At 36.3% G+C, this 21,104-nt stretch overlaps 1 protein-coding gene and 1 long non-coding RNA gene across 2 annotated transcripts in view; one reads left to right on the top strand and one right to left on the bottom strand.

Annotated features, from left to right (window-relative positions):
• Positions 1 to 2,490, bottom strand: part of FSIP2 (fibrous sheath interacting protein 2) — an 87,916-nt gene extending 85,426 nt beyond the window's left edge. The window contains exons 1-2 of the mRNA XM_032479887.1: positions 2,392 to 2,490; positions 1,888 to 2,013 (exon numbers count right to left, since the gene is read on the bottom strand). Of these exons, the coding sequence (XP_032335778.1) occupies positions 1,888 to 2,013; positions 2,392 to 2,490 (225 nt within the window). The remainder of the gene's footprint in view (positions 1 to 1,887; positions 2,014 to 2,391) is intronic.
• The window catches only part of LOC116663701, a 387,788-nt gene continuing 369,038 nt past the window's right edge, over positions 2,355 to 21,104 (top strand). Inside the window, exons 1-2 of the long non-coding RNA XR_004319985.1 lie at positions 2,355 to 2,478; positions 10,088 to 10,153. This is a non-coding gene — a long non-coding RNA (uncharacterized LOC116663701). The remainder of the gene's footprint in view (positions 2,479 to 10,087; positions 10,154 to 21,104) is intronic.

The following is a 21,104-nucleotide window of genomic DNA, read 5'->3' as shown; positions in this document are numbered from 1 at the left end:
AGGCAGGTTGGCAAGGGGTGGGGGGACTCTATAGAGCAATGTCTTGAATTCAGTGGGACCAGGCATAAAGCCCGATTCTTTCCTGTAAGGGAAACAATCAACAATCATGAGTCAAGGAGTAGACTGTTTCTTTTAGATTTGACATTTAGCTGTTCAACTTCTTTTAGATGCCGAATTTTCGCTTTGATGACATATGTTTCTCAAGAGCAAGCCTGGGCTACTGACCTGTAAACAACACCTTTTATACAAATCCATTAATTAGTGTCAGGGTAACCCTTCTGTTGTCAATTAAAATAATTGGTTTCCCTTTGGAAAGAAAAAGAAAGAAACTACAAGTTTGAATATTAAGCATGCCTGCATTGAGGAAATTGTACTAAAAGAAAAAGAAAGATAGCACAAATCCAGTCTTCAGGGAAATCATGCCTATGATTAAATAAAGAGTTTAGTGGAAAATTAATGTCATAAAGAATGTCATAAAGAATTGTCGAATACTAGTTGACAAACTAGTATTCGACAACTAATATTCAACAGAGAAAATGTAACATAGCAAACAATATATTTGAGGAAGCAGACAAAAGACAGTTAATTTTACATATTAAAGAGAAGTGATACAAGTTTCAAGCATGCCTAAAGACAGATGACTTGTACAGATGTGACTCCATCAAACTGTATGAGGTGGGTATACTTGAAGTCTACTTGCTCTATTCTAGTATAGATTTGGTTTTAAAATGGGAAATTATGTATGTCCCCCCAAACAAAATTTACTTTAAGAAATCATGTTTATTTGGCAAGCATCAAATATAGAGGGCCCCTACTCATTTCCGATGACATCATAGAGAGTAGATGGGTAAGGAGCAGTCACTCGGAATTCTTCCTTGTAGAATTTTTGCAATATTGATCAAAGCAACCACTTAGAAAAAATGCATGGAAACTCCTTCAGCATGAGTTACTGAGTCAAGGAATGGGGAGGTTTGAAGGTCGGGGTAGCCTTGAGGACTTAAAAACATAAAAGGGTATGAGGGCAGTATACACTGTAACCCAGTATGATGATATTATAAAATTAGTGTTGAGTAAAATTATACTCAATGGCAATGCGAATTCTAAGGAAATATAAGCTAACTGGGGACTGTGATAGTTGAGAAGGAATCTTGAAAGATGGCCCAAATTCACAGCTGGGGAGAAGAGCAGAAGATATGCCAGGTTTGGGAAGCATAGAAACATTAACATGGTTTATGTGAGTAGGTGTACAAGACCCTAACTGGAAAAAGCTGAGGCTCTGCACTGGAGAAAAGACTGGACGGGCAGCTGGAGCAAATCATGGAGCCTCCTCAGGGAGACAGAGCCTTCTTATATTAAAATGAGGTTAAAATACTAAACCCGGTAAGTCATTTCAACTCTTTTCTCCTCACTTCGTGTGTGAAACAGAATTCAGCTCAAAATAAAACAAAGAAAATTGTTCAGTAATGAGAGTTCTGTCCAAGTTATTACTGGTTAAAATCACAACATAAAATTAAATGCCAGCCAGTACAGATAACCTTCCACCTTTCAACTAAACACGCTTCTAAGTAAATTAAATCTCACTGATTAGGTACATGTGACGTGTTATAACGTTAGCGTGCTTCCATTAATTATAAATTAAGACAGACAGAACTGAGTATCTAAACTTTCTAGCCCATAATTTTGTCCGAACCATACTAGATGAAGTTACTTGGCATGCATCGCAAACAATACCTTTAGACATGGGTTTGATTATGTTCCTCCCCCGACCCCCCAAATATCAGTGCAAATTCCCTTAATTAAGAACTCTGTGTGATGTAGCTAGCGCCTGAATTCAACAGCAAGTAGAAAAGGACAAAAACCAAAGTAGACAATTAAAAATTACTTTACCTTTTCACTTAATTTCGTAGTATAGAATAAAGTATTGCTTCCTGGGATCAGAGGCAGCTTGACCCCAAGAGGCAGATCCAGTAGTTGAGCCGCTCCGACCCCCGGAAGGTGGGTTTTTTGCACGCCCTGTCAGATATATTGGGAGTTTGGTCTTTCCTTTACTCATTTAGTTTAAAGCAATCTCTGCTACTCCAACCAAAGGAACCGAAGAGTCACACAGTCAGGGTCCGAGGGGCCCGCCCTGCCAGGCAGCCCCGAAGGCCTCCCGCCTCCCGAGTTACCAGCCAGTCGCGGCCAGTGCCTGCCCAGCCGCGCTGGCCCTGGCCCTGGCCCCGGCCCTGGCCCCGCCGCCGCCGCCGCCGCCGGCCGCGCCGCACGAGGACGCCAGGAGCGGGCGTTACGGGCCTGACGGACAGCACGTGACTCGTCCGGGGGCCAGCCCCGCCCCGCCCCCAGGCCAGGGGCCCGGAGGAGGACAACGACTCCAGGCTGGCTGCCACTCACGTCTCCGCACTGCTGGCTGTCCTCGGCAAGGCCGCTGGAGGCCGTCTTGCTGGCGGCGACGTTGGCAGCCTTGGAGCAGGCGCTGAGGTACAGCTCCATAGCCGCCCTTCCCTCCCGCCTCCCCTCGCACCCTTTCCCTGTCGTCGTCCCTCCGTCCCGACCGGACCCGGAGTGGCCGGTACCTCGCGTCCCGAGGCCCGCCCTCGCGGCGTTCCAGGCTCCGAACGTGCGGGCGCCGGACGCGCAGCGCGCCCCCCAGGGCCGGCCCCTCGCGCCTGAGGCCGGAGCGCCGCGGAGCTGCGGAAATCCGGACTGGGGCCTGGCGCCTGAGCAGCAAGGGCGAAGTATTGTTGCTCTCTGATACCCACAGCACTCAGTCAAACCGAACCCCAATCAAACGTACAAAGCTTTGCTGGCAGGTTAGCTGGCTGATTTCTCGTAACCTCCAGGAAGGTTTGGTTTCCTGCGGAAAACAAACAAAACAGGCCTGATTGTACAGCGCTTTCTAGGGCCAGAGGCTCTGGCTTTCTACATGTGCTCCCTTGGAGCCAGGGTGCCCGTAGCCCATCCCCAGGTCCCATAACCTCTTCCCACTCCAGGTCCAGGTGGCATACTGTCCTCCTCCCTCCTCTAGGCGTCCTCCTCCATTTCTAGCTCTGCTCTCTCCCACTCCCTCCTCTCTGCCTCCCTTGCTTTCCCATTTATCCTTCTTTCTCCTCACAAACATCTGTTACCGGGAGGAGGGGAATACAAGTTACCTCAGTCCTTAGTGAATTTTTAATGGGAGACAAAGAGTGTGATATAAACAATTTTATTAGTGAAGTAAAAAGGTAGTAAAATATAGTACACCCCCGAGCATTAGGGGTGGGCCAGACCAAGAGAGGGAAAATGGCGCTGGCCTTTGTTTTTCCTGTTCTTACAGTCTGGCTTAGGGGCGTTTTTATAATTGGTTGATTCACGGCTCAGGTTCTTTGAGTGATCAGGCTGATTAACTGGCTCATGTTCCTCCAGCTCAGGCTGATTGAGGGCTCACATTCCTTGTGCTCAGGCTGATTGAAGGCTCCTGGTCCTTCTTCTCAGGTACTCCCATCTCTTTTGTGCATGTTCTTACCCATGATGCACACAGAGAAACCTTCCGGAGGGGGCTCCAACTGGGATATTAATTACATTATAGTGAGCATTGAGTCAAGTTAAGCCGGGTCCTTCTCTCTACTATGCAGCGTTTGATCCTAGCAGGCTTCTTCGCTGGTCTTCATTTAGAGAAAGTAAAAAGTTTTTGAAGCCCCTTATCCTGAGTACAAGTGTACTGTTCTTTTCTGGGTTGCTCCCCACTCCTACCTCTCCCCTTGCCCAGTGCTCATTTCTATCTAACTGCCTAACACATCCAGGCAAAATTCATAAAGTGCTTGACTCCTTTGGGCCAGTCATTGAGCTGGGCACTAGGATTACAGTGATGAGAACAATATGGCCCCGGTCCTTCAAGGAGCTAACTAGACTCTGAGGGTTTTGAGGGCAGAGACTGTCAGGAATGTGGACTTAGCCCTTAGATTCCTTTGCCTACTGTTGTCCTCTGTTATTTCTGGGGCATTTCATTTATTGAAAATTTGCTAACTCCAGACATTACGCTACTCACTAATTTAATCTTTGTAACAGCCTTGTCAAAAATTACCCCATTTTTCCAAAGATTAAAGAATGACAATCCCTATTAAATAGTGGCCCCAGAGGTATTTTCTTAATCAATACACTCTACTTTTACATCTGCTATATTTGTTTTAATACCATGCATATGCATAAGACGCCTAAATTTGAAATCTAATCTTGGGTTATAATCCACTGCCACACGGATGTCTCACAGTTATCTCAAATTCAATGTATTGTAATCTCAACCCACTCCTTTCATGCAAATAGGACAAAACAAAGGTGTTATTCTTCCTAAATTTCCCATCTCAGTGACAATATCAGTATCTACCCAAGCCAGAAACTGAGAAATCCTTCTAGATACTTCTCCTTTTTCTAATTCTCACATTCAGTTGACCTCTTAGTCCTTCTAAATTTGTCATGAAATTAATTGGGCATCTCCTGTCTGTCTCTATAGTACTCCGCCAACTAAACCAGTCATTTTTTTTTTTTTCAGTCTGTATGAGCACCACAGCCTTATAAAATCTCCCTGCTACCATTCATCCCAGCAGTCCAACTTTTATTGAATTGATCTTTGATGCCATTTCTCTCCCCTGCATTAAATCCTTAGTTGCCCTCAGGAAGACTTAAAGCATGTAACAGCCTCTATGACTTGGTCCCTATATTAGTTTCCTGTTACTTCTATAAGAAATTACCACAATCTCAGTGGCTTGAAACAACACAACGGTATTATCTTACAATAATTGAGGTCGGCAGTCTGAAATGAATCTCATTATGCTAAAATCAAGGTATTGGCAAGGCTGCATTCTTCCGGAGGCTGTAGGGCACAATCTCTCTGTCTGGTCTAGAAGCCTCCTTTCCTTCCACTTCAAATCCAGTGTGTAGCATCTTCAGGTCTCTCTCTGACTCTGACCTCTGCCTCCATCTTCTATACTTTAAACATTGGCCCCATCTAGATGACCCAGGATAATTTCTTTAAGGTCAGCTGATGAGCAAACGTAATTCCATCATCAGTCTTAATTGCCATTGACATGAAACATGGAAAGATAGCACTTAGCATAGTGCTTAGCAAGAATTTAGTGAGTCCTGAGTGTATTTTTGTTGTCCTGACCAAAGCAGACCTAAATGAGAACCCACTGAAGGGTTTTAAGCAAATTCTCATTTTAGAAGGTAAGTCTGGCAACAGTATAGGGGGTGGATTCAGGAGTGTGACTGAAGGCCGTGGAGACCTAATGATACATAATCACATAAACAATCAGGTCCTGCAATAATGAGTCAAAAACGATAGGAATGAAGAAGAGAGAATGGGTTAAAGAGATATTTGAGTCAACACTGTCATAACTTTGGATTCTCCTTATCTCACCCACTTTTTAAACAATGGAGTTAAAGGGAACAATCACTGTTTTGAAGCTAACAAGGGTAGATGATAAGCTTGGATTTGGAGGGAATAGTTAGCCGGAAAAGTAAGTGAATTCCCTGAAAAAAAAAACCACATCTTTTCATAAGGAAAGCACTTGGAAAGCAAGAATAGAGAGGCAGGAAAAGCATGATGTTTTTGTGTTGAGAAGGATTTGGTGCTTTCTTGGAAATGTTAGAGGAGTATGTGTCTGAACTTTTATGAACTTTGGGGTCTTTTCAGAGACAGTATTTACTGGTCTTTGCTTCATAACAACTGTTCACAAAACTTAATGGCTTTAAACATTGATTTATTATTCCTCACAACTCTCGGGTTGGCTGGCATTTCTGTTTGTCTGGGCCAGATTATCTCAGATGACCTCACTCTCATGTCCAGGACTTCAGCTGGGATGGCTGGAATGGTTGGGATTGCTGGACCACTCTCTACAAATGTTGTTTTCATCCTCCAGATGGTTAGACGATGCTTTTTTTTTTTTTTTTTTTACATGGATGTCTTAGAGCTCCTCCTGTGGGTCTTACATCCTCAGTAAGATTCTAGGTGCTTCTGATGAGAGTTATAGAGTTATATTGCTTGGATCCCGTGGGTCAGTGGTGTCCAGGGCTGCTCAGTATTTCTTGACTACCCTTCCTTTAGTCACTGCTAAATAAAGTTTGTGCATGCACATGTGTACACACACACACACACACACACACACACACTCACACACACAGGATATGGTAAGGACCACACAGTATCCTTTCATAATACGAAATGTCTTTCTTTTCCAATATCCAGTATCCTCCCCATTTAAACACTTTGTATTATACTTTAATTATTTTTAAAATACTACAGCTAGTATTATGATGATATAATATTTAATGATGATGAAAAGCTGATTCGGAAGAGATTCCTGATTTATCAAGTGGTTCAGACCATGCAGAAAGAAGGGAACCAAAATAAATATTTGTTGGGATCTTTATTCATATATTCTCAATGTATATGTATATATATATATTTAAGTGACGGCACAAGCACATCACAGTGAAATATTAAAAAGTAATATTCAAACATATTTCCAATATAAGCATTCAGAGGAGGACAGCATAAAACTTAAGGTAGCCAGTCATACAAGACATCACAGGCGAGGAAATTCCTTGGTAGTAGGAAGCACTAGGGGTGCAGTATTAATAGTGCAGACTTAGGGTTTAAATCCGATATATTTCAACTCTTGGTTTCAGTTTCCTCATCTCTAAAACTAGCATAATGATAACCCCTATCTCATAGCGTTATTAAATAGGTTAAATTGATAAAAACACTAACAAAATGCATGGGCCCATAGAGATGCTTAATCAATGATAGCTTTATTATTAGCATTACTTTGATTGAGTGACTTTAATAGGGACATGATTGAGATAGCATATAGCTCAGTAGTAGAACAGCTGCCTAACATGCATAAGGTCCTGGGTTCAATCCCTAGTACCTCCATTCAAATACATACATACCTACCTACCTACCTACCTAATTACCTCCCCTCTCCCCCAAAATAGGGACGTGATTAATTTAAGTAATGGGCAGCCTGCCCCAGTTAGTGTAGTACTGACCACTGTACCACATCTTCTAGGTAAAATCATAGAGACATTGAGGGACTAGACTTTCTGGTTATTATAGATGTATTTCTTTTCATTTTAATTGTTGAAATATGTTACCCCCACAATCCCAATCACTGTTATTCACGGAAATATATACATTTGGTATATTTGGGGGAAGAAGTTTGGAAAATATCATCCAGAAAAAATGAGTATTTTTGTTTATTAATCAGGTAGCTGTGGTTTGTTTTTAAAATACCAGCCCTGGCCAACAGCTTGATTGCAGCCTTGTGAGAGACCTTGAGCCAAAAGTACACAGCCAAGCTGTGCCCACACTGCTGAGGCACAGGAACTGTGAGATACTAAATGTTTGTTGTTTTAAGCTCTTAAATTTGGGGACAATTTGTCACATAGCAATAAATAACTAATGCTTAGTATGTACCATTCATTGTGGTAGGCAGCTAGCAAGGTGTGTATCATTAAATCCTTTTATTGACATTGTGAGACCATTATTGCAATCTCCATTTTACAAATGGGAGATTGGGCTTGGAGAAATTATTTGCCTGTTATCATAAAGCTTTGCAGTTGGCTGTAAGTTCTAAGGAGTTCTTAGCCAGCAGAATGTTATTCTTTCTCCTCATCATTTTTAAAATAAAATAATTGCTTACATCTTAACTTTTTTCAATTTATTGAGCTATAATTGACATACATCACAGTATAAATTTAATATGTACAACATGTATTGTGAAATAATTACTACAATATGTTTAATTAGCATCCATCATCTTATATAGCTACAATAGAAAGAAAAAGGAAAAAAAGGTCCTTATTGAGACAGGAGGAAAAGGGGCAGGGCACAGCCACTGAAGTAATGACAGCAACTGAGGACAGGACAAACTGGTTAGAACCAAGATGGCTGAAGTTTCGACTTCCAGCAGACCTTGGGCTTTGTGGTGCACCCACAGGCACCATGGTGGTTCCCAGGCTGACCATAAAATGTCAAAAAGTGGGTGGGAGCCCAGCTCCTGGAACTCTCCGTCCCATCCCCAACATAGTTCGAATAATCCTCCGGCTTGTTAGCATGTGAAATTACCGAGATTATAAAAAACTAACAACCCTGCACCTCATGGTCCCTCTGGCTTATGAGTCTGCCAACACTCTGTCTATGGAGTGTGTATCTACTTTTACTTTAAACTGAAAACCCCACACCTCTCAACCTCTCTCTCCCTCTTGCCTTTTGAGATGGTCTACATTCTCCCTATGGGGTGTCATCTTTCTAAATAAACTTGCTTTCACTTTACTATGCCTCACTCTTGAATTCTTCCCTGTGTGAGAATAGGTTCCAACCTATTCTCAGGCCACATTATGATGAGAATTATTAGGATTTACTCTCTTGACAACTTTCCTGTACACCATACAGTGGTGTTAACTATATTCATCACGTTGCATACTACATCCCCAGTACTTATTTACCTTATACCTGCAAGTTTGAACCCTTTGACCAACTTCCACCAATTTCCTCTCCCCTTAAATCATGAAAAACTGTGTACATAGTTTTCTATGCTTCTCATGTTGGACTTCGCTAGTATAAAATTAGGGAGAAGAGTAGAAAACTACGTGGGTGTAGCTTCACCATTTATACTGTGCACCGTTATGACCCTGGCAGAAACTGAAGGAGACATGAGGAACAGGTTATAAAAGGATGGATATACTAATTTCTCTCCTTGATTTTATCTCAGGTATTGAAGATACAATCTCTAAACTATTTTACGTATTTCAGTAATTCACCCAGATCCCATTCATTTGTTTATTAATGTCTATTTTTATTTTTATTCATTTTAACAAATCTCTGTGCTTAATACAGAAGAATGTAAATTCACCATATTGTGAATTAAATACTAATTTCTTTCTTGGACCTTAAGAATTAACTACTTCTCTCATTCTAATGTAAATATGGTTGATCAACCAGTCCTTGGTAGCTTTCCCTTGTTTTCTGGATGGAAAAAGTTAAGTTGCAGATCTGCAGTATTTCCCTTCACTGGAGCTGTTCCAGGGCAAGAAGGAAAGCAAGTGACCTGCACCAGTCCCCTTATAAACATTCTAATGATGGCCCAGCTGGCACAGCGACAACAACAGTAACAACAAAGGCTTTTGCCAGCAAAAGGGCCTTTTTCTATGGAATGCTTTTCACAGGATGTGCCTAATTGTCTGTAGTTGTTTATGGTAAACAGACTGGAATATAAGGATTTATGGACAATGACTGGTTGGAAAATGTTACACAATCCATGTACCCTCTCAATATAAAATATACATGTCTCATAATCTAACTGGCTCCTTCTATGAAAGTGAGGTAACCCGCATTCCTCACAGAAACCTCATCTGTTAACTTGGGTCAGAGTTCATCTGACATGGAATGGTAGTACTTGGGGAACTGTGCTTGAGGTCTTGGACCTTTCTTTGTTTTACCTGTGCCTTCTAATTACATGTATCCTTGAAATCATTAGTAACATTTGATACTGGATAAGGTTTCTGAGTCCTGTGATTCTGAATTATCAAACTAACCCTTTATGTTATCTTGAATTCCAAGATGTATTGATTTCTATGATAACCCTTCTCAGATTTCATCCTATTAATTGATTTAATCATTTTGGTGTCCCTCAGAGGCATAAAAGGCGAAATTTTATATGGGTAAATAATAACATATGTGGGGAAAAATCTAAACAATAAAAAGTTAAATAATTCACCCTTATTCTCAGATCCTTGGACTCTCAACCCAGAGGCAAACAACAGTACTCTGTGTTTCATTATACACATGCAAACATATTCTATGAAGCATTTAGTTTTCAATTTTCAGTGAGCAATGTATTTTGAAGATCATTCCATAGGAGCACAGTGTGATTTAATTTAGTTTTAAACTACACATAGTATGTAATGCTGTAATTACCATAATTTATTCAACTAGTCTTGTATTTATGAATTTTTAGATTTTTTTCTGTTACAAAAATTATATTAAGCATCCTTTTATATAGATTCCTAGATTAAAGGGTGTATTGATTTTATTTATTTTTTCTTGTAGATATTGCTGTGTTTTCCTCAAAGCAGTTACACTAGTTTATCCTCCGACAGACAGAGATCTGATAAGGTACGTGCCTGTTATTATCATCTACTTTCTATCCTGGATGGATGTTTCTCAGAGGTTGTGTTTTCAAGTAATGGCTTAAAACTAGTTTTTCTAATTTGTTTGTTTGTTTCAGAGACAGTAGAGATTCTTTTCTCTCAATTTTCACGCTGTGTTTTTGAATTTTGAAATATTTACTATGCTAACTTTAAGCAAAACACTGGATACTTTTCTGTTACATGCATTTAAAGTTATATAAGCTTAGGGGATGAGTAAAAGGAAAGTTGCGGCCAAATTGCTTATTATAAACTAACCTGCAAAATACTGTAATTTTTGCTCCTTTAAAAATCAAAGCAATATTTAGTAATCATAATAAATATATGTGTATATACAGTCTAAAATGTATTACAAATTAAAAATAACCTTGAACTTGTCAGCCTGACTGTGTACACAAGGGTTAATACAGTGGGCCTGGGCCTGCTGTCTTTTTGGTGAATCTTGCTTACAAGGTTCTTTCAAGACTGGCATCTGGGAACTTGGCAGTTGAGCCATTCCCTAACTGATTTCATGGGTTCACTGTACCTAGACGGCCTGGGAAGAGTGTAGATTATGCTGGGCACATGCTTTCTACCTGGGCACTGGGATTTTGATTTGTGTTGGAGAGCAGGTGCTTATGTAATCAGCCACCTTGAAAACTTTGGACTTTGTTATGGACTAAATTGTGTCCTCCTAAAATTACTATGCTGGAATTCTAACCCCCGGTATCTCAGAATGTGATCATATTTGGAGGGAGGGCCTTCAGAGGTAATTAAGTTAAAATGAGGTCATTAGAATAGGCCTTAATCTAATATGATTGGTAGCCTTATGCGAAGAGGAGGTTAGGATACAGGCACAGAGGAAAGACCATGTGAAGACATGGGTCTCTCTCATCACAGTGAAATGAAAATTCTTTAGGGAAGATTTTTTTCTATATTGCTCAATGTACTCTTCAGTAATTAGATCAGTGCTCGGTAATTATTGTTGAATAGAAAAGACTCAATGAATACCCCTTTGGTAAATGAGTAAATCAGTTATCTTTCCCCCAGTCACTCCTTAAACCGACATTGCCAATGTTTGCTTCCGGATATCTCTAATTTTTATTTTTATTTTTGCATCCATCTGTGAGCAGTAATCCTTCTAATTGACACTATCTTCTTTCGGATAGCATCGCACATTTTAAATCCCTAAATTATTGTTTCCCTACACCACATTAAAAATGTGAGCTATAGAGTAGTCTAAAAAAAAAACAAACAAAAAACTGTGTTATAGCCTGTCATTTCTCTTTTGCTCTCATTGATTTGTTTATTTAAGTTATAAGTGCATAATTAAATTGGTAGTAATAGCTGTTGCATATTTTCTTTGATTATGTCAGAATATTTTAATTATTGTTCCACTTTCATACAGTGATACTAATAAAACCTATCAGTATCTGAGGATTATACAAAGTTCAGGGCTTGCTAGTATGCATAAAGATGTAGTTAGTTTGTTAAATGGAGGATCAGAAACTGGTAGTTACTTGTGAAATTAACTCGGTGGATCAAGGAAATATTTTTAAAGATAAAGGAGAGAAGAATAGAAATTAGTGTGTTTCAGATTTAGCAAGAGTATTACTTTATGTAAACTTGTTTTAATTATAGATATATAATTGACATATTTTGGCTTTGTAAATATATGATATATAATGTATATATTATGACTTTAAGGAAGGAAATTCTGAAAGTGACACAAGATAATGGATTATAAACATTTATATTTCAGTAAAAGATGCTAAAATGTGAAAACCCTTCAGAAAATTAGAACAGAAAATGGTATTAGACATTTAAACTAACACTTTTATTTTACAAATAAGGATACAGGGAATTAGTAAAATGAAGTCTTCCGAAATTGCTAGTAGATTAATGGAAAATTTAAGGTTGTAATTCAACTCTTCTATCAATTTTCCATTAAATCATGGAGCTTAAGAGAACATAATGCTTTATGCTGTCCAAGCATGTTACTTTGGATCCATTCTACTCAGACAAACTAGAATAAAGATTAATTTTTATCAGTAAGCACACTTATTACAGTTAAGTGCAATCACCATAGAAATGTGGTGGTTCTTTTCAATTTTTGTTAAAGAATAAATATTCATTTAAATAATAATTGCTTCTATTTGTGGTTATTTTTTTTTTACTTTTTATCCTTATAATAGTGAATTAAGAGAATTTTTTTATTAACATAGAATAATTGTCATGTAGTTGATATTAAATAATGATTTCATGTAGTTGATATTAAAACTATTCTAATATAAGTGTTCAGAATAAGTACCAATTAAAAACATTACTACATCCTTATCGTCTTCTGCTGGCTGGTCATTTATATTGATGTTGAAGGGGATCACAAGATTATTTCAGGAAACACCTTATCAGTTGTGGGGCTTTTGTTTGGTTGGTCGGTTAATTTTTCACCTAAATAGTGAACAGTCTGAAGAAAATTTTTATCTTTAGTATGGTTTCAAAAGTAATGAAGGTGGGAATAAAAAAGACCTTAGAGGACATTCTGTAGGAAAAAAAACCTCTCAATTCTTTGCTTTTTCTTTTGAGACTTTCCAGTTCTACCTGTCTGATACTAGGAGCACATTTCTGTTGTGTTAGTGTTTGCATACGTTTGGCGTGACATTGCCTACCACTTTATTGTAAATCCTTCTGAACCAATTTTAGATATAACTCCAAAATACAGAAGGTAGTTGGGCTTTGTTTTGTGGGACAATTGAAATTTTCTTTTTAAAAATTTAATAGATTAACCTATTTTACTTATTACCGCAAATAATATGTATATTCTACTCAGTCAAATTATTTTATGCTGTTTACTAAGATTCTTTCTCATTCCCTTTCTTGTTTAACTTTATTAAAGGTCTTAATTGCCTTATAAATGCTTCTAGATTTCTTTGATATCTTTACACAGAAAGTACTAATAAATTATTTTCCATTATGAACTCATAAGGATGTGCTTGTAATATTTTTATTCTGGCCCAGGGAGTGCATATGGAAGAGGGAGTAATCTCTCTTAAAAATTCTGGCCAACATTAAGACACCATCAGAGCCATTGTTTCTTGCTGAAATCTTGAAGAAACAAAAACTAAAATATTTTCTTCAAGTGAAAAGGGGAAGACATTTCAGAAAAAGTTTGTCATTTAAGGATTGAGTTTTTCACGTGCTCTCATTTATATGGGTGCTTCATTTCAAACATGATCTTATTAGTCTCTGATGTGTCCGAATATTGGAAATACATTAGATTTGTTCTTATTTTAAATTTATTGTATTTTCCTTTGGTAACCCTGGTAATCATTGAAACTTATTTTTGTAGATAATTATGTAAAAACAATTGTCATGAAAAGCAATCCCTACAATGGAGGACTTTAGGGTGTTGGATAATAGCTTATTAAGCTTCTTTTTCCAGGTCTCTTTCTTTTCTTGTTTAGTATTAGAAAGAATAAAGCAATTGATTTGCCTAAATTAGCTTTTAATGGTCAGATGCTTGCACTATGTTTTATCAAAAGCATGCAATGTAAAAATTTTCTTTAAATGTAATCCATTTCACAGTTTAGTTTTGTAATAAAATGTATTTGCTTTGCTACAAAAATATAGACTTGTAAATACATCTTTGCATGATGATTACTGGTATTACAAAAAGTAGTAATAATTGTTTTTATAATTTCTCTTAGTTGGTAATACTAAATAATGCAATTGAAAGGTGAAGAAGTAATGTTTATCATTTATTTTGTTAAATAAAAGTGAGCTATTATGTACTTTTGAATTAAATATTTAGAAGAAATTTAGTGTCAAATCACTAGCAAAAGTCTGTGTATTACTCTAGCATAACAATGTTACCATAGATTAAATTATCTTAATCTTTTCCTTTATTGATTTTTTTTTCATTCTTTTACTCTTTCTCCTTTCCTCTCTCCTACCTCTCCCACTTATTCTCATTCCTTATTTCTTTTGTTGAATACCTGGATAGTAATTTATGACTTGTAACTTTTTTGTTAAAATATGCTTTCACGAAGATATTTTCCACTATGTGATTAGACCAAAAATGAATGCAAGAGGGTACCAACAGTTTTGCATTTTGCAAAACTAAGCACATCTTTGTTCTTGTTACATTATTGTCAATGATTTATAAACTCCCAATGTAGAGAGTATAGCCAATAATGATAATAATAATTTCTATTGGCATTATTAATGTTTTAACAGCATTGTACTAAGTGCTTTACATGGATTAGCTCTTTGGACCTTTACAAAAGCAGATAACTTGCAATCCGTTTCTCTTCCATTACTCAATTATTTTATCCATTAATTACTCTGAGATAGAGATATATATCTATATATATATATATATCTCATATGATATATGTATCATATTTTAATATGTTATACTGATAAATGATATAATCATATAATGTATATAACATATACTATATGAAGTATATGTTATATACATATATAATAATTAAAGTTAATATATGTATAATATACATGATACATCCAATCCACCCTGGTCCTTTCTTTTCAAAGTCATTTTAACAGAAAGGACCAGGGTGGATACAGATAGACTCTGAGGCCTCTTTCTGCCTTACGTGTTCTTCTTAATTGATTGTATCTTTGAAATTATTAGGAAAGCTTTATATTGGATAAGGTCTTTGATTCATGTAAATCTGATTTGAGAATGGAATCTTTTTTTTATCTCAAGGTTAATAACTTGTTCAAGTTTACAGAATTAGAAAGTGATTCTTCTCTTACTCTAGAGTTCTTATATATTAGTGTGTTCTTAAGAATAATTTACTTTCGTCAAACTAATTTAAAAAAATCCCAACAAGCTTTCATACAAGATGGTTCTCAGTTTGCCTTTACTCTACCAACTATTAACTGATGAGATATGAACCTCAGTCCCTTAATTCATAAAATGGCAATGATAATAGCAATATCTATTTTAAATAATCATTATTAAAAACATGAGATAGCATATGTGAAGAAACTGTGCAGTGGTTTATAGATAGCCCTCAATAAATGTTATTTTCCTCCTTTTCCTCTTTACATTAGTTTTTTTCTCTTCCCTCTAGGGAAGCAAAAATTATTATGAGAACTTGAATACATAATGCCTGGTTGTGATCCTAAGAGTTAAATGCATATTCTGTTTCTTTGGGCAACTTTCACTTTCCTCATTGTTACTCAAATAATGCAGTTTTCTGTGCTTTATCAGATTTCATCAAAAATTACTTGAAAGATAGTATTTTCATCACATCTATTTGGAGACTATTTTACCACTAAAGAAGGAACTTACCAATGAGTATCTGCTTGTCCAAAGCTGTAAAGATAACACATTTAAATTCCTACTTCATTTGCAGCTAATCTTAAATAAGAACACTTTTTTTATTTTTGGTGATTAGCATCATTCTGTCATTGTAAAATCTTGATATATATAGCTGTTGAGCTTCATAAAATATATTTTATTTATTTCATTTAATTTTTTTAAAGAATAAATTTTTATTATTTTTTTAAAATTGAAGTATAGTTGATTTACAATGTTGTGTGAGTTTCTGGTGTACCACAAAGTGATTCAGATACAAATATATATATCTGTATATGTATATACTCTTTTTCATTATAGTTTATTATAAAATATTGAAATTAGTTCCTTGTGCTATACAGTATGACTTTTGTTGTGTATTTTATATATAGTAGTTTGTATCTGCTGGTCCCAGACTCCTAATTTCGTCTCTCTACCCACCTTTTCCCCTTTGGTAACCATAAGTTTGTCTGTTTTCTATGTCTGTGAGTCTCTTTCTGTTTTATAAATAAGTTCATTTGTATCATATTTTAGATTACACATATAAGTGATATCATATGGTATTTTTCTTTCTCTTTCTGGCTTAACTTCACTTAGTATGATATTCTCTAGGTCCATCTATGTTGCTGCAAATGGCATTATTTCCATAAAATATATTTTAAAACCAAAATTATTACAAGGTACCCTTTCTGTAACCTTCACAAAGTGCAAGAATTTTAAAAAATCTTTCTTGTATCAAGTAATTCAAGTTTACTAACTACCTGGTGAAGTTTCCAAGGATTTCTAGATTGATAAAGGAAGCAGCCGTACCTTTAAAAGTATGAAGATTGTTACATTATTAAAAATTAATGAAAAGTGAAATCTAAAGTTGAAATCTAAGTAAGAAATCTCAGAAAGTTATTCTATTCTTATTTTTAATAACAAAGTGAATGTGGCAGTAAAGTTGGAAAACTTCGATATGTAAAATATCAATGTGGCTTCTCACTCAGCAAAAATGAGCCATTAAACTTTTATAGGAATGAGGGGCTTAATAAAAGGAATTGGAGCTTATACAAAAGCAGGAAGAGTTAGTATGAACATCTGGAATGCACCAGCTGGATGATCAGTGAAACAATAACTAACAACTTCAGCCTAAAGCACTGGAGCAGGAGGAAAAGCTGTTGTTCAAGTGGCAGGCCAGTAATAGGAGGCATCTAGCCAAAGATGGGAGCATGAAGAGAGAGCTTATGAAGAATTCTGCAAAGCTTGCCACAGTGGGACAGTGTGAACCTTAAAGACATCTACAGTGTCACTCTGATTAAGGCACCATGGCTGATCTCTGAAAATAATGGTTTTTGCTTCATTTCTGCCTTCCAAATCTCATACAGATTACTTTCATTGGGAAATTCTAACCTAGAGCTTGTAGGGAAGAAGATTCCAGAAAAACCAATTTTTATTCTTACCAAGGTTGTGGTAAAGACGGGTACAGAAGAGATAGATAATCTGGTACAGTTACAATTCTTTTAATATTTGATAAAATTATTTTAGCCCTCTGGTAGACATGCAGTGGTATCTAATTTTCATTTCTCTGATGACTATTAATAGTGCATATTTTTTCATATACTATTAGCTATTTATCCTCTTTTGTGAAGTGTTTGTTCAAGTTTTTGACTTTTTACTGGCATGTCTGCTTTTTATTATTGATTTGTAGTGGTTCTTTGTGGACTTGGATACAATCTTTGTTGTTTTCATGTATTGCAAATATCTTCTATCACTCTGTGGCCTAATTTTCTCACTCTAATCATGTTTTTTGATGAACAGAATCTCTTATTTTTTGACGTCCAGTTTATCTTTTATTTAATATTTGTTTCTTATATACTTATTCAGAAATTGCTGTCTACTTGAGGGTCTGGAAGATATTTGCCTATTTTAACTTCTAAAGGTTTTATTGTTTTAACTTTCAAATTTAGGTCTATAATCTATTTGGAATTGCTATTTGTGTGTGGTTGGTATAAAGGCATGTTCTTTTTAATACAGATTCCAACTGATCCATCATTTTTTTTTTCAAAAGAACACCATTCCTTATTTCAGTGCAGTGGTCCTTTGACATAAACCAGGTGACAAAATATGAATTAGTGTGAATTAGTGTGTTTCCATTTGTTCAGTTGAGCTCTTTCTCTGTCCTCATACCTATACCACACTCTCTTAATTACCATTGATTTATCTCGTGTTGTACAATATCCAGCTTTGATTTTCATCTTCAAAGCAATCTTAAATATATGGGACCCTTTCCATTTATATATAAATTTTAGAATCAGTTTGTAAATTTCTACAAAAACAAAGTGTGCCATCAGTTTAAGTGGAATCGTGGGAGGTATTTTAAGACTATGTTGTATCTGTTGCTCAAAACATTTCCATCCATGAGTTTTAGTATCCACTGAGGATAGTTGCCTGAAAAAAATGACTATGATGTTTACCAAATTTTGATTTTTTCTAATTCTACTATTCCTTCTATTTATTTAAAGTCTATTAATTGTGATTATACTCTAAAAATGATCTTACCTTCTTCTTTACTTATTTGTTCATTCTCAATCCCAGTTCTTTTCTGTTACTATTATTGTTTTTGAAACTGTTATTAAAAAAGCCCCTAGACATTAAATATGCTCATCGCTTCTAAGTGTTTTCAGTAGAAAGAGTGAAGATACACACACACACACACACACACACACACAGACCTATACCTGTTTCTTTGTTTGTTCATCTCCATTTATTAACAATATAAGTTCACACCAGTTTATCCAATTCCAATCCAGTGCCACAGGCTTCATTCTTGTCTTCATCTTTCTTGTGTTTTAATTCCCTTCTGGTATCCAGTATCTTTAGTAGATTTAGTTATTTTTCATGACTCCTTTGTTTAACCATTCTCCAATCCTGCCAGTTACCTCTACCCCAGCCATGTCTGCCTCTCCTGTCTAGGTTACCTTGATAAAAGGAAAGAAAATGGAAAAAAAATTGAAATAATACTTTATGAAAAGAAAAGATACAAGACAAAAGACAAAAAAGAAGAAATTGATGAAGTGAGCAAAATGGAGGAATAAGAGGTCCTCATTCATATCTTCCCTCAGCAATAATACCTTGGCAACCATAAATGGGCAAACTGCCTTTGTGGGAATTTTGGTATCTAAGTAGGAAGTTGTGAAATTCTAGTGGATTCCAAGACTGAGGAAAGCCATTTTGAGAAAGCATGCCTGTGCCCAAGAGGATGACTTGCCAACTATGGTCTTGATTAGAGACCCAGAAACAGCTCTGTACCCCTAAGGAGTAGACCACAGCCCCATTAGCCATGGTCCTGCCACTAGCCCCATTTACCAAGGGACTGGGAGGAATTGCCCACCAATGCAAGTGTGCATTGATCATGAAGAAGCAGGCAAATATAATACTGCCAAAGGAAGTCTATAAGCTTTAATAACCAACCACAAAGAAATGGGACAGAAACCATAAACAAAATGAAAAGACAACCTATAGAAGGGGAGAAAACATTTGCAAATGACACAACTGACAAGGGACTGATTTTCAAAATGTACAAAGAATGCATACAACTCAATATAAGAAAAAAATGGTCAGAAGACCTAAATAGTTCTCTAAAGAGGATATACACTTGACCAACAGGCACATGAAAATGTGCTCAACAGTGCTAATTATTACAGAAATTCAAATCAAAACCACAATCATCAAAAAGTCTACAAATAATAAATGCTGAAGAGGGTGTGGATAAAAATACAACATCCTTTCATGATTAAAAACCCTTAATAGACTGGATATAGAAGGAACATACCTCAACATAATAAAGATGATATGTAACAAACTCACAGCTGACTTTTTTACTTATAGAAAAAAACTGAAAGAGTTTTCTCTGAGATCAAGAGCAAGACAAGGCTGCTCAATGTCACCACTCATATTTAATACAGTACTGAAAGTCCTAGTCAGAGCCCTTAGGCAAGAAAAAGATATAAAAGGCATCCTGTCCAAATTAGGAAGGAAGAAGTAAAATTGTCACTATTTGCTGACAATATGATTTTATATGTAGAAAATCCCTAAGAATCAATTAAAAAAAACTGTTGGAATTAATCAACAATTTCAATACAGTGGCCGGTTACAAAATCAAACTATAGAAATCAGTGGCATTTCCTTTATACTAATGATAAAGCATTAGAAAAAGACACAAAGAAAACTGTTTCAATTACAACAGTGTCAAAACAATGTTACTTATGAGTAAATTAACTGAAGTGAAAGATCTGTAAAATGGAAACTACAGGCTTTTCTGAAAGACAGCAAAGAAGACACAAATGGAAAGACATCCCATATTTGTGGTTCAGAAGAATAAACATTGTTAAAATGGCTTTACCGCCTAAAGCCATCTGTAGATTCAGTGCAATCCCCATGAAAGTAACAAAGGCATTCTTAACAGAAATAGAAATAATCCTAAAATTTGTGTGGAATCACAAAAGACCCAGAATGGCTAAAGCAATCCTGAGAAACAAACAAACAAACACCCAGTATGTCATAGGCACACAAACACACATAGACCAGTGGAAGAGAAAAGGGAGCCCAGAATTAAATCCCAGCATATACAGTCAACTAGTATTCAACAAGGGAACCAAGAAAATCCAATGAGGTAAGAAAAATCTCTTCAACAAATGGTGCTGGGAAACTTGGAATAACAAATACAGACAGTGAAATTGGACCTCAATCTCATGTCATTCACAAAAATTAACTTGAATCAAAGACTTAAACATAAGACCTGATACCATAAAACTCTTAGAAAAAAATATTGGTGAGAAGCTTATCCATAATGGCCTTGGCAATGATTTTTTGAACATGATGCCAAAAGCACAAAACACAACAGAAAAATAAATAAACAAAACATGAATGTGACTACATCAAACTTAAAACCTACTGCACAGCAAAAGAAACAATAACAAAATGAAAAGGCAACCTACAGAATGGGAAAAAAAATTGCAAATTATATATCAAATAAGGAACTAGTATCCAAAATATATACAGAACTCGGTCAACTCAGTAACAACAAAAAAATCCAATTTAAAAATGGGCAGAAGAACTAAAAAGATATTTCTCCAAAGAGAACATTAAAGTGGCCAATAGGCACATGAAAAGATGCTCAACATCACTAATCATCAGGGAGATGCAAATAAAATCACAGTGATGTATCACCTCACATCTGCTGGAATGGCAGTCATCAAGAAGCAAAAGACGAGTGTTGGTGAGGGTGTGTTGAAAAGGGAACTCTTAAACTCTGTTGATGGGAAAGTAAATCAGTCCAACCACTGTGGAATATAATATGGAGGTTCCTAAAAAAGTTAAAAGTAAAACTACCATACAATCCAGAAATTCCACTTCTGGGTATATACCCAAAGGAAATGAAAAGAGAATTTTGACAACATATATGGATACCCATGTTTTTCACAGAATTATTGACAATAGCCAAGATATGGATACAGCCAGAAATCAGTAGATGAATGGATAAAAATGATACACACAATGGGGTATTATTCAGCAAGGAGAAAAGAGGACATCTTGCCATTTGTGACATGGATAGACCTTGAGCATGTTA

This window comes from Camelus ferus, chromosome 5 (genome assembly GCF_009834535.1).
Source record: "Camelus ferus isolate YT-003-E chromosome 5, BCGSAC_Cfer_1.0, whole genome shotgun sequence".
Classification (NCBI taxonomy): domain Eukaryota; kingdom Metazoa; phylum Chordata; class Mammalia; order Artiodactyla; family Camelidae; genus Camelus; species Camelus ferus.
Note: the sequence above shows the minus strand (reverse complement) of the source record. Positions and strands in the feature narration are given on the sequence as shown.